At 37.6% G+C, this 13911-nt stretch overlaps 1 protein-coding gene across 16 annotated transcripts in view; it reads left to right on the top strand.

Annotated features, from left to right (window-relative positions):
- LOC107879895 (ABC transporter C family member 12) overlaps nt 1–13911 on the top strand; it is a 119895-nt gene that overhangs the window by 79840 nt on the left and 26144 nt on the right. For all 16 annotated transcript variants that reach the window (XR_007052600.1, XM_047407576.1, XM_047407564.1 and 13 more), the window contains 3 exons: nt 13050–13250; nt 13424–13522; nt 13640–13792. Coding sequence is in view for 15 of the 16 variants with exons in the window: in XM_047407576.1 (XP_047263532.1) it covers nt 13050–13250; nt 13424–13522; nt 13640–13792 (453 nt within the window). In the remaining variant the exon portion in view is untranslated. The remainder of the gene's footprint in view (nt 1–13049; nt 13251–13423; nt 13523–13639; nt 13793–13911) is intronic.

The raw sequence follows: 13911 nt of genomic DNA, 5'->3' as shown, positions 1-13911 counted from the left end.
TACTTCCAAGTAGGATTCTATATACTATTTCTGTTTCCACTCCTGTTCTAACACTCCTCCTGAAGTTGGTGCATACAAGTCATATGTACCTAGCTTTTTACAGATGTAATTAGTACGAGGACCGATGAGGGGCTTGGTGAAGATATCTGCAAGTTGATCACTTGACTTTACAAATTTTGTAACAATAGCACTTGAGAGTATATTTTCTCTGACAAAGTGAATCAATCTCAATGTGCTTAATCCTCTCATGAAACACTGAATTTGATGCGATATGAAGGGCCGCTTGATTATCACACTCAATTTCTATCTGATCAATTTCTCCAAATTTTAGTTCTCTCAACAACTTTGATCCAAGCTATCTCACAAGTTTCTATAACCATTGCTTGATATTCTGCTTCTGCACTAGATCGAGCAACCACAGTCTGTTTCTTACTCTTCCAGAATACCAAATTACTAGCTATTAAAACACAATATCCGGATGTAAAGTGTCTATTACAAGGTGATCCTTCCCAATTAGCGTCTGTGTATCTAGTGTATCCAGTGATCCATGAGAGAAATATAAGAGAAGAATATTATTAAATTGTTATCTAAATTATTACATTGAGATCCTATTTATTGACGCTACATTAGACTCCTTTTCCAACTAGGATTCTATATACTATTCCTATTTCTACTCATATTCTTACACTCTCCCTCAGGCTGGTGCACGTATGTACCGAGCTTGTTACAAATATAATTAATACGAGGACCAGTGAGGGACTTTGTGAAAATATCTGCACGCAGATCACTCGATTTCACAAATTTTGTAACATCTTAGGAAAGTATCTTCTCTCTCGTAAAGTGACAATTAATCTCAATGTGTTTAGTTCTCTCATAAAATACCAGATTTGATGCGATATGAAGAGCCGCTTGATTATCACACACACGTTACATTTCATTGGCTTCTCAAAATTTTAACTCTTTCAACAACTGTTTAATCTAAACTAGCTCACGAGTGGCTATCGCTATTGCTCGAAATTCGGCTTCTGCTCTAGGTCGAGCGGCCCCGCTCTGTTTCTTACTCTTCAAGGACACCAAATTACCTCCTACTAGAACATAATATTTGGAAGTAGAACGTTCTATCAGAACGTGATCGTGCCCAATCAATGTCTTCATATCTAATGATCTGCTCATAACCTCGATCCTCGAAGAGCAGCCCTTTACCTGGAGCTGACTTAATATATCACACAATGTGAACAACTACATCCCAATGACTATCATAAGGAGAATCCATTAACTGACTTACAACACTCACGAGATAGGAAATATCAGGTCTGGTCACTATGAGATAATTCAACTTATCAACTAGACGACTATATCTTCCAGAATCATTGATTGCCTCCCCCTGTCTTTGCAGAAGTTTAGCATTCGGATCCATAGGAGTGTCAACGGGTCTACATCCCATCCCATCATTCCTGTCTCCTCAAGAATGTCTGAGGCATACTTGTATTGAGAAATAACAATACTTGATCTGGACTGAGAAACCTCAGTACCTAGAAAATATTTTAGTCTGTCGAGGTCTTTAGTCTGGAAATGCTGAAAGAGATGCTGCTTCAAATTAGTGATACTATCTTGATCATTGCTGGTGATAACGATATCATCAACATAAACCACTGAATAAATTCATAGATTTGGTTCAAAATTCCGATAAAACATTGAGTGATCAGCTTTATTATGAATCATGCCAAACTCCTGAATTACTGTTCTAACTTCCCAAACTAGGCTTGAGAAGACTGTTTCAGATCATAGAGTGACCTGCGTAATGTACATGCAAGGCTACTGGACTCCCCTGAGCAACAAAACCAGATGGTTGCTCCATATAGACTTCTTTCTCAAGATCACCATGCAGAAAAACATTCTTATGTCCAACTGATAAAGAGGCCAATGACGGATGACAGACATAGACAAAAAAAAGATGGAAATATGCTATTTTAGCCATGGGAGAGAAAGTGTCACTATAATTAAGCCCAAATATTTGTGTATATCCTTTGGCAACAAGACGAGCCTCAAGCCGATCAACCTGACCATCTGGACCAACTTTGACTGTATAAACCCAACAACAATCAACAATAGATTTACCTGCAGGAAGGTAAACAAGCTCCCAAGTACCATTCGTATGTAAAATAGACATCTCAAAAATCATAGCCTGCTTCCATCTTGAATGGGAAATGCTTCACCAGTAGTTTTAAGAATGGAAATAGATGAGAAAGATGATACAAAAGCATAATGGGGTGATGATAGCCGATGATAACTTAAGAAAGTATAATGTGGGTTAGCATTACAAATGGATCTTATACCTTTTTGAAGTGCAACTAATTGGCTAAGAGGAGGCAAACCCGCAGTAGGGGCAGCTTGAGGTGCATGACAGAAATCATCTGGGACTAATGTTGGACGGGGGCGGCGATGATAATTCGAAAGTGGTGACACTGCAACTGTAGATGTAGAAGTAACCGTAGATTCCTCAAAGATTGGTGTATGTAAGAGTGGAGGTATGGGTAAGACCTCAAAGAATCAAGATTATCAGAAGATGTATATTAAGGTTGAGATTCAAAGAATGTGACATTGGCAGACATAAGGTAGCGACCCAGATCAGGTGAATAACATTGATTCCCTTTTTGAAATTGAGAGTAACCAAGGAAGACACATTTGAGAGCACGAGGGGCTAATTTATCTTTTCTTGGGGCTAAGTTATGAACAGAACATGGCTCCCAAAAATATGAGGGGGAATAGAGTAGAGATGTGACTAAGAAAATAGTATGGAATTGGGAACCTGATTTTGAATCTAAGATGATGGCATTCTATTAATGAGATAGCAAGATGCGAGAACTACATCGCCCCAAAAACAACACGGAACATAGGATTCAATGAAAAGAGTGCGAGCAGTCTCAATGAGATGCGTATTTTTTCCTTTTGCTATATCGTTCTGCTAAGGGCTGTATGGACATGATGTCTGGTGGATAATTTCTTGGTGAGTCATAAACTCCCGAAACTAGGAGGATAAGTATTCTAAGGTATTATCACTACGAAAAGTATAAATAGAAACACCAAATTGATTTTGTATTTCAGCACAAAAACTTTTGAATATAAAAAATAACTCAGAACAGTCTTTTATTAAGGAAACCCACGTGCATCTTGAAAAATCATCATTGAAACTAACAAAGTAATGAAATTCCAAGGGTGAATCGACTCTACTAGGACCCCGAATATCAGAATGAACTATAGAGAAAATAGACTCTGAACGACTCTCAATACTATGTAAAAATGTAGCACGAATGTGTTTCTCAAGTTGACGCAACTCACAATTTAATGTGGACTAACTAGACAAAGTAGACACTGTTTTTTGTAGTTTGGATCGACTCGGATGGCCCAAACGTTTGTGAATAAGGTCTTGAGGGTCGGAGCATGCTGTGAAGGAATTTGAAGAGTTAAGATGGTAAAGACCTTGTGATTTATGTCCTGTGCCAATCGTTTGTTCCGTACTGCGGTACTGCATAATAAAAGAATCGTCATAAAAAATTATACTATAATGAAAGGCACGTGTCAAACAACTAATAGATGTAAGATTAAAAAGATAACTATGGACATAAAGAACAGATATGGACATAAAGAACAGAGTCTAAAGTGACAGAATATGAGAGTTTGGCTTGTCCAACTCCTTTTGCTATTGTTCGGATCCCATTGGCTAAAGTAATAGAAGGAACAAATTGTGAATAAACAATATCAAACAGAAGTGATTTGTTACCAGAAATATGATCAGAAGAACCTGAGTCCTAACCCCATGATCCAAAGGCAGGAGATTGTGTAGTTGATGTTATTGGTAGAGATATATGCTTACTTACTTGATACTAAAGATACTCATTATATTCTTTGTCAGATAAATACACTCATTGATCCTCTGTGGTGTTAGACTGAGCAATATGAACATTTTTAGGTGGTCGACCATGCAAAGAATAACATGTTCCACGTGTATGTCCAAACCTATTACAATAACCACACTTAGGTCGAGAGTAACACATGTCACGAGTATGTCCAAGCCTTTTACTATCACTAAACCTAAGTTAACATCTTCCAAATCGACCTTCCCCTGGTCGATTTTTCATGGATTGTGACGTTTGATTTTCTGATCTCCTCATTAAGAGTTTAGATTTAATCATATGACTAAATTGAGAAAAAATAGTCGGAGAAAAATTTCAGTCGCGGAAAAAAATCAGTCGCCAAAAAAAAATCAGTAGCCAGAAAATTGGATTTGATAGTCGAAAATTAGCCGGAATCAAGAAATAGCTAAAGCGACCACCTTTAATGAAGGGTCGACCTGACATGAAAAAAGAGATCATATCGGAAAAATATGAAGTCATCGGAATTAGGGTTGGCGATCGAAATTTAAAGCGATCGAAATTTGAAAAACTTGACGAAATCTGAAAAAAAAAAGAACTGATCGGAGCGGAATAGCTGGGCGACCCCAACAGAAAAGGAACCACTCGAAAAAGTCTATCAAAGAACAACTCACGCACCGGAAATTGACGCACGCTGATTGAATGTTTTTTTTCCTGGAGTTTCTCACCAAAGCTCTGATACCATGCGAGAAATATTGGAGAAAAATATTATCTAATTGTTGTAATTACATTATTACATTGAGGCCCTATTTATAGACACTATATTCCAATCTTTTTTCACGTAGAATTCAGTATGCTACTCCTATTACTACTCATATTCTAACAGAACCAAATGAGCTTAGTGCACTTTTCTTAGGGAGAAACGAGTGAAAACATAAATGGTATCTTTTGGAAAGAGTTTGTCTTCCCGATATGATCCTAGCACAATGTAGTGGAATAGAAAGTAATAATAATTTGAAACAAAGTAAAGATATAATTCGATTAAAAATAATCGAGCTTGGAATAACTGGTAAAATTATTGTCATGTGACTAGGAGGTCACGGTTTCAAGCCTTGGAAACAATCTCTGGTGCGTGTGCGTACAATAGATCCTTGTGGCTGGGCTTTTCCTTGAACCTTGGACATAGTGGGAGCTTTAGTGCATCGGGCTGCCTTTTTTTAAAAAAAAAATTTGAATACTCGAAAATAAGAAGCAATATAGGTTTCCTCAATTAAAAATATTCGATTAAGAAATATGATTAACAACCTCCTTGTTTAACCAGTGTGAAATTGATTCATAATGGTTTCCTCGACCTTATCAAGAGGTTGGCCTCTCATCCTAAGCATCTCATCTGTATTGTATTATTCTTCAACTTATTACCTTGCACTGAAGTGTGACATTTCTTGATAATCTGTCTATGGTAGTGTGGAGGTACAAATATTCTCTCACTTCAAGTCTTTCCAAGTCTCAATTAGTCTATAACCAAATCTCCTACAATTAAGTTCAGTTCCTCTAAGTCAAGCCGATGCATAACTATTGAATCAGTCACAACCATTTGAACTTTGTATATTCTTTCCACGATTGTTTTCCAGTCAAAATATGCATCTGGGTCATTTGTTCCCCCAAAAGAAGGTATCTTCATCTTGATACTTCTTAAATCTCTAACGACTTAAGATCCTCTACCATGCCTAGTTCATCTCCTACTTTTCCGTGAACCTTGTCGATCATAATCAACCTTTTCATTTAGATCCTGATAAATTCTTCATATGGGTGGAGGTACTCTCAATCGTACTAGATCCCTTCTTACATCTTGGGGTGGAATCTGTTAGATCGCTGGTACAATCTGATTAACCCCCTGCAAATTTTGTACCTGTACGGACAATTATTGTATTTCTTGCATCATAGCTTGCAACATATCATTAGTTCCTTCAGCCTGAACACGTGCTAGAAATTTTCTCACAAATAAGAATTTTCTCACTTTTCTGCCGTGTATGCTCTCTTCCTCACTCTTCTGGAAGTCTCAAGGTTCAAACTTAACTCACAAATCACCTAGCCAATAATGAATTTCTTGAAATTAATTTTTATGAGTGGAATTTGTGTAGCCAAGAGCGGACTTTAAAAGCTAAACACTAAAGTCATGATTTTTTCAGCAAAAAACAAACAGAAAAGCATGAACTAATTAATATTAAAAAAACTAGGTTTCAAGTATTATGAACGGTTTAACGTGAACTAGCACTAGATCGCTCTTGGAAAGAGTCCCACATATTTTTCTACCCAACAAATAATCTTTCCTCACCAATCAACAAGAACTTATATAACCTCTTGAATATTTCTTTCTTTTGTTTTTATAGGCAACTTTGCTAGGGTTTAGTGGAAAACAAGAATACAAGAACAACATTTTTTAATAAGCAACTACACTAGGGTTTAGTTGAAAGATCCACGTATCCTAGACATTTGACATGAAAAACTTGGCATAAAGGATACAAAGGAAGTGAATGGCATCAACATCAAAAGGTAATGAGCATGAACCGAAACTACACCTCCCACACCCCACAAGTACACCGGGATCAAATAGAAGTAGTAGACTAGGGTCTAAACCGAGATGAGCCATTACTTTCACTAGTCTATCACACCAAGGGGGTACATATTTGAAATACAACCAGAAATCCCTAGTTTTGTCCATGAAACACTTAGTATACACACCACAAAGGATAGAGCTAAGGTAAACATCAAAGGAAAATAAGCACAAGCCGTGGCAATCCCTTCTACACCCCACTAGTGTTCCGGGATCAAATGGATGATGTAGCCAAGGGTATGAGCCGAGATTAACCCATCCCTTTACTAGGCTATCATACTCATAATCAATCAAGACAATTACCCTTAAGAGAAGGCTATCATTCAAGACCAAAAAGTTGTGGCCTAGAAGTCTTCTCCTAAGAACAAACACACCTTTATTCACTAGTTTGCCAAACACACAATCATCATGAACAAGGCAAATGGCATGGTTTTCATCATATAAGCTCAAAGGTTCATGTTCCACATCATGATCAACATTACAAGAATGAGCATCAACTTGAGGATCTTTAATCTCATCGCTCACATAATCAAGTAGTGAATCACCCTTAAAAACAAATTGAGCATTACACACAACAATAGTACTACCAATGAAAGATTCATGCTTTTCCACACTAGGTAAACCCGAAATCGCATCACTTTGGCTACTAATGGCCACATCATAATATTTTAGACTTAAGGGAGTGTAGAGGGTACCAATTTTACCTTGGGTTATACTAGGGCAGCCCACTTGCCTTGAACTTTCGGCCAAGAGTGCATTTGGAACACCAACATGTTTGGGAGGGATTTCTTTTGGATTCTCCTTTGAAATTATATCTTCTTGTACCTGCACATATGAAGAATCAATGCTAGCCAAAATGCTAGCATTTGGGTCAGTGACTAACAAGGATTCTTTGTGGACAAGATCCACAATCAAGCATTCTTTTCCCCTTCCAACTTCACTACCCATGGTTTCCCTTTCCCTTTCCTTCTTTTCTTCACACTCTTCTTGTATCTCAACATCAAATTTCTCTCCATCTTGAGAACCAACCTCATCACCCTATGATTCTATCACCATCTCTTCTCTTAGTTAGATGGGGTGATTTCAGTTTAGTGGATCTTGAGGAGGCGGCATTGGATTTTGTGGAGGCTTTAGTGGGCATAGTCTATCAACACCTGCTTTCATTCTAATTACACTACCCTTGATTGAAGCCATATCCTCCTTCATTGAACCCAAATCACCCTTAATTAAACCCAAACCTATGTGCAACCTAGCAATATCATGAGATATGGCCTCAAGCCGAGCCATCATGATCCCACTAACATCATTACCAAATGGTTGAGCACTTGAACCCTCGGGTTCTATGATTAAAGTACCTAAAGAACAAGCAAAACGACAAAGGAAATACCTACAAAACGAACAAACAAGTTAGTCCAAAAAGAGCCTCATCACTCTCACACTCGGTTCTTACCTCACACTTGTCTTACAAGCATTGAAATCTTGGCATGTACTTGGTGAGTGAATGAGTGATGAATCTACGTTGGCCCTGAGTCGATTTTTGTTTGATGTGACTTAAATAAAAATGATGTACGGACTTGAACCAACAAATTACTACGACTTAAAAATGAGAAAAGCGCACAAAAACCGAAGACACGAAACAAAACGGACTCTAGACTAATTATCAACCTAGTAGGTACTTACTAGTTTGCCAATTAGTGATAGAATTTAATACACAAGAAACTAGAATAAAAATTAAAAACTAAGAAATCTACTTAGGAACTTGATTAGGCCGTATAGCTAGTGATGATGTGACATGAATTGATTGGACGTGATTTTCAAATTTTCAATTCCCAAATTCTTCAAGTTTCGGCCTAACACCTTAAGGAAGAAGAGAAAAATGCTTTGGGAGGGAAAACAACAAGTTTGGAGCCTTTTTCAAGCTCCAATTTGAATTAAAAAAGATTGGTCCCCCCCCCCCCCCCCCCAATCCCCATACTTGGATTTGTACTTGTTTTGTACTTGATTGTCTCACTTTGTCTCTTCCTTCTTTTGGATGAAAATGAATATGCCAAGGAATATTCTTTCACAAACACCACGCTCTTTCAATATTCTTCTTCACCAAGATTTGAAGATAATGGAAGAACAAGATAAATATTTCAAGCGTTGACCAAGTTTGACCAACAAGTAAATGAACCCTAATCTCCAATTTCTTTTTAGATCTAGGTTCCTTAGGCCAAGGTGAGCTCAAATAACATCAAATCAGCCACAAATCACGTCACCAACTCAAACCCAAAACAGATCTAGCTTTTTCAATCCTTCAGAACGCCATAGCCATGGCGTATCTAGCTCAAAATTGACCAAACCTTGTTCCGGACGTAGATCTAGACTCCCTAGGTGCTAGAGAATAAGGATCTAGCACTTGAAACCAACAAAACACAATAAAAACGTGTAGATCTAGCTTGGAAATTTCGGATCTACAACAAACACTATAAGATCTACCTTTTTGTGATTTTTCTTTGGATTTGACTTTTTTGGTTGAGATTTTCTTAGATCCAAGACTTAGAGTTGTGGGAACAACTCTAATACATGGCTCTTGATACCAAATGATAACTAAAACAAAGCTATAACCGAAATTAAAGACTAAAAAAGCAAAATTCATGAGAAACACTGAAGTTTATATTCACCAAAATTGCATTGAAAGTAAAGGATAGATAATGAGACATTCACCAAAATTCATGAGAAGCACCAAAGTGTATATTAAACGCTGAAACACAAATCACCAACGTTGATTACACCCCATTCTTAGGTGGACACAAAGGAATTCACAATCCCAAACACCCACCTTTCTTGCCAATTTATCAACACAAGTGAAATCCATCACTTAGTATTAACCCTAGTTTCGGATTCTCTCTCTAGGAGAAGAAGAAGACTACAATTTTGAAGTAACACATTTCAAATGTCCAAAAACTAATGAAAATAAGAGCTCAAAGGTCTATTTATACTATTACAAGATAATGACTAAAATACCCTTAATGAAGGGTTCTCCTTGGAGTGTAAAAAAGAGAGATCAAAAGACCTCCATGCCCTTAGTTGAAGGCGCCCATGTAGTGTAGGAAATGTAGTGTATAAAGTCCATTTTGTCCTTAATGAGGGGAGCCTATGAGATGTTGGAACTCCTCCTTCTTTCCTCACTTGGCCAACGCTTTGAAAAGGCTCAAAAAGGTCTTTAATCCGAAACTTGAACCTTTGACAATACCTTATACTCTTTGTGCTCTTCATGCTTGTATCACACGAGTAAGTTCAAACCTATTACAATAGCTATACTTAGGTCGAGAATAACATATGTCACGAGTGTGTCCAAACCTATTACAATAACTACACCTAGGTCGATATCTTCCAAAACAACCTCCCCTCGTCAATTCTTCATGGACTATGATCTTTGATTTTTTGATCTCCACATCAAGGGTTCAGACGTAATCATAGGACTGGACCGAAATTAATAATGAACATTTGCAGTAACTGTATTGAATCGCCGGGAAAATCAAAAGGGGTCTGACATACATCGCCGAAAAAATGACAGAGGAGCCAGTAGGGTTGATTTCGTACAAAACTGATGGAAATAGACGGTGACATAGATTAGCGTTGACAGTTGGCAGAAATTGACGCACAGTGACCTATCTGACTGAGTTTCTCACCAATGAGCTGATGCTATGTGAGAAATATAAGAGAAGAATATTACTGAATTGTGTCTACATTATTACACTGAGACCCTATTTATGGACACAACATTCCAATCCTTTTTCGAATAGGATACGACATTACAATCCTTTTCCAAGTAGGATTTAATATTCTATTCCTATCCTACTCATATTCTAACAGTATATAATTACATGTACACTTATATTGGCAAACTTAACAAATAAGAATTCAACTATCAGCATCTGGAGTGTTCTTTCACATGTTGTCTCTCGTGCTTTCCTTCTGCATCAGGACAATCTTTGTTTGACCCAATTGGGTAGGGCATTTGCGTGATAAGAAGGTATGTGACGTCATGAAATATAGCCGTAAACAGTGGAAAGATTGAATTAATTCTGTGCTCTCTTGTAAGTGTAAAAGAACTATTATGAGGCTGGATTAAAATGCCGATCTCATAATATGATAAGTATCATGGTAGGAACCAAATCTGGCATCTAGGCCACCACAGGGCACTCGATGAGCTAGCATAAGTTGAATCATTCTATGCTTGCATGCAAATATACGAATAAATGGGAAGAATACCATTAATAGTCTCAATATATAGATAAGTGTGGACGAGTTACTAAATCTGCCAATACAATCCAAAAAGGCAGTCATGGAGCTACTATATTTGAATACAAAATATGAGTCTCAGCTTGGAAATACGATACTAAATTTTCTAAAAGATGAAGAAGCCGCCATGATTTAATGGCGACATCTAGTGGAAGGAACGGATGAAAGCTGCAAGTCAAGGATTGGCTACTTGGTCACTACCTGCACTTGCCTAAATAACAAGAAGTGTGAGTCTAAAGACCCAGTGAGATCATCGACTAACCCTTCCACCTGACCCCTGGGGCAAGTTTAAGAAATCTCTGGTAATGCATAAAGTCACAACAAAACAAATAATATACATATACTGTACTGAATCTGAAATCATGATTACAAACAAGTAAATCATGATAATACTGAATCTGGAGTCTGCTCATGGGACATGGTACATAAATATACATGTCTTATCCCGTCATTCACAGTGGGATTGATGTGCCCGCATCTTACCTGGGTCTCTATACTGCTCAAGGGACATGGTACATAAATGTCCATGTCTTATTCCCTTTTCTTGGAGCGGGGATGATATACCTGCCTCTTACCCGGATCTTTATACCTCCAGCATTTACCTCTGGCTAGATACCTCATTTAGCCAGAACAGATTATGCTCATCTGATAAAATGATAAAGCGGAATAAACATCCAAACAATATCATGACATAACTCCGAATCTGCTACTAATGTCTAATCACGAGAAAGTACACATAAGACTCTCACGGTCATTTATTAGACACTTGAAATTAGTCAGTCTAGCTCATATTTCCGCACTCACATGAACTAATTGGTTTAAATGAACACAAGCATCACATAACATATGCTTTTTATGAAAAAACAAGCGAACTAAGAGATAAGACCTCTCTTGCCTCAAAAATGGCAACCTTTACTTCACTTGAAATGCTCAAACTGCTCCAAAAAATCTCCAATGACCTCAATCTATTAAAATATAATTCTTAGACGATCAAAAACCTTAAAATAGCCATTTTCAGAGTTGGTCAAAGTCAAACTTTTACTGCTGGGGTCTACTTCAGATCAACCCATCCTGAATCCACCGAAGCACACTACACCAAATAGTCCTCATGTAGAGGAGTCCGAATATATACTCAAAATCAAATCTTGAAGAGAAACGACGGTTTGACTCATTTCCCAATTCCAGGTAAAATTACCATTTTGTCAACAGGCTTGATATTTAATAAGATGATATAGATTTAACGGTGTAATCAAAACCCAAATCCAACCACCTTTAAGCAAAACACGTCGTTGACCATTAAAGCTGGAAATTGCAAAATGAGTTTTAATGGTACCCGTAAAGAAATGGATCCTGGAACTAACTCAACCTCAAAAGCTAGCTCATGGGGGAGGATTTTCTAAGTTCATATAAGGAGCCAATTGCCCATCTATTTAAACCTCTCTGATACGTGGTAAAATTAGGTCTTACGCCCAACTCACACCCCAAAAGCTAGCGCATGAGGGGAGGGTTGCCCAAATTCATATAAAGAGACCAATTACCTATCCCTTTTTAATGTGGACTTAACACTCCCCTGTACACCCATAACTCGTGAATTTGTTAACTGAATCGTGGACAATATAATATGGGAGTCCAACATTGGTGAACAAAGATTGGAATGAGTCTGGCTCTGATACCATGTAAAGAATGGATCTTGGGCCTAACTCAACCCTAAAAGCTAGCTCATGAGGGGAGAATTGTGCAAGTCTACATAAGAAGACCAATTGACCATCTCTTTTCTGATGTGGTACTCTTAATAGTACTGAATCACCTTAGAGACCCTCGGGCAATCCAAACACACACAAAAGATCAAAATCATCATACAAACCTATCAGAACCTTCAAATAATGAATCTAAGCTTGTTTACTCAAAATGTAGACTATGATCAACTCTCTTAACTTTAGACTTCTTGTTTAAGATCAATAATTCTAAAACACTTCCAGACCTCTCAGGACCTGTCCCATCTATGCCTCAAGTCATAAATTACCAAATGTACCGCTGGAAGTCTCAAATAGGGAAATGGGGTCCGAGAACTCAAAACGACCGGTTGGGCCATTACATATCATTGTTACCTTTTGAAAACTTGAAAATAATTACTTCATGGTAGAACTTCATTCTGAGCTCCTCAAAGTGTTCTTTCACACTGAGATTTTTATTTTCCTGTATAACTGTCACGGGGTTGAGTTTTTTGTTTCTTTTTCAATTTTTATGCATTCAATTTTAACCTCCTATTTTTACAGTCTGAGCATCCCACTTTGTCAAATATTAATTTGGATATACCAGTTGGTGAGCTAGTTGCAATTGTGGGTGGGACTGGAGAAGGAAAGTCGTCTCTGATTTCAGCAATTCTTGGGGAGCTTCCTCCCTTAGGCAATGCAAATGTCACTATCAGAGGTTCTATTGCATATGTTCCTCAAGTTTCCTGGATCTTCAATGCCACTGTGAGCTTCAATTTATCCCCATCCTTTTTATGCCTGTAACATAAGTCTGTTTACATGAACATGCTATTTCTTGCAGTCACTACAATACTTTGAGGATATTTGTAAAATGTGATAAGTGATGTTTGTGTATTTATATGGAACAATGCAATTACCTTTACCTTACTGGATTTTAGGTACGTGAAAATATATTATTTGGTTCCAACTTTGAACCAACAAGATATTGGAAGGCAATAGATGTCACTGCATTGGACCACGATCTTGAGTTACTTCCAGTTAAGTACATTTGATGGTAGTGTATTTGTGTCGATATATCTTTGTGGTATGTGGAATTCTCTATTTCCTAGTTAGTCTACATGAAACTGATATGTTTACACATCTAAAACATTCAGGGTCGGGACCTTACAGAAATCGGTGAAAAAGGAGTGAATATTAGTGGAGGACAAAAACAAAGAGTGTCAATGGCTAGGGCTGTCTACAAAAATTCCGATGTCTATATATTTGATGATCCCTTTAGTGCTCTTGATGCACATGTGGCCCATCAGGTAATTATCTTTTATGAATGTCTGGAAAACACCATTTCAGTAAGGGAAAGGGGATATCAGCATTACCTGAGAAAACTTTCCATCAATGTCCAATCTTCATATCGACCACCTGTGGATTT

Source organism: Capsicum annuum, chromosome 1 (assembly GCF_002878395.1).
Source record: "Capsicum annuum cultivar UCD-10X-F1 chromosome 1, UCD10Xv1.1, whole genome shotgun sequence".
NCBI lineage: Eukaryota > Viridiplantae > Streptophyta > Magnoliopsida > Solanales > Solanaceae > Capsicum > Capsicum annuum.
This window is presented reverse-complemented; position numbering and strand designations above follow the sequence as displayed.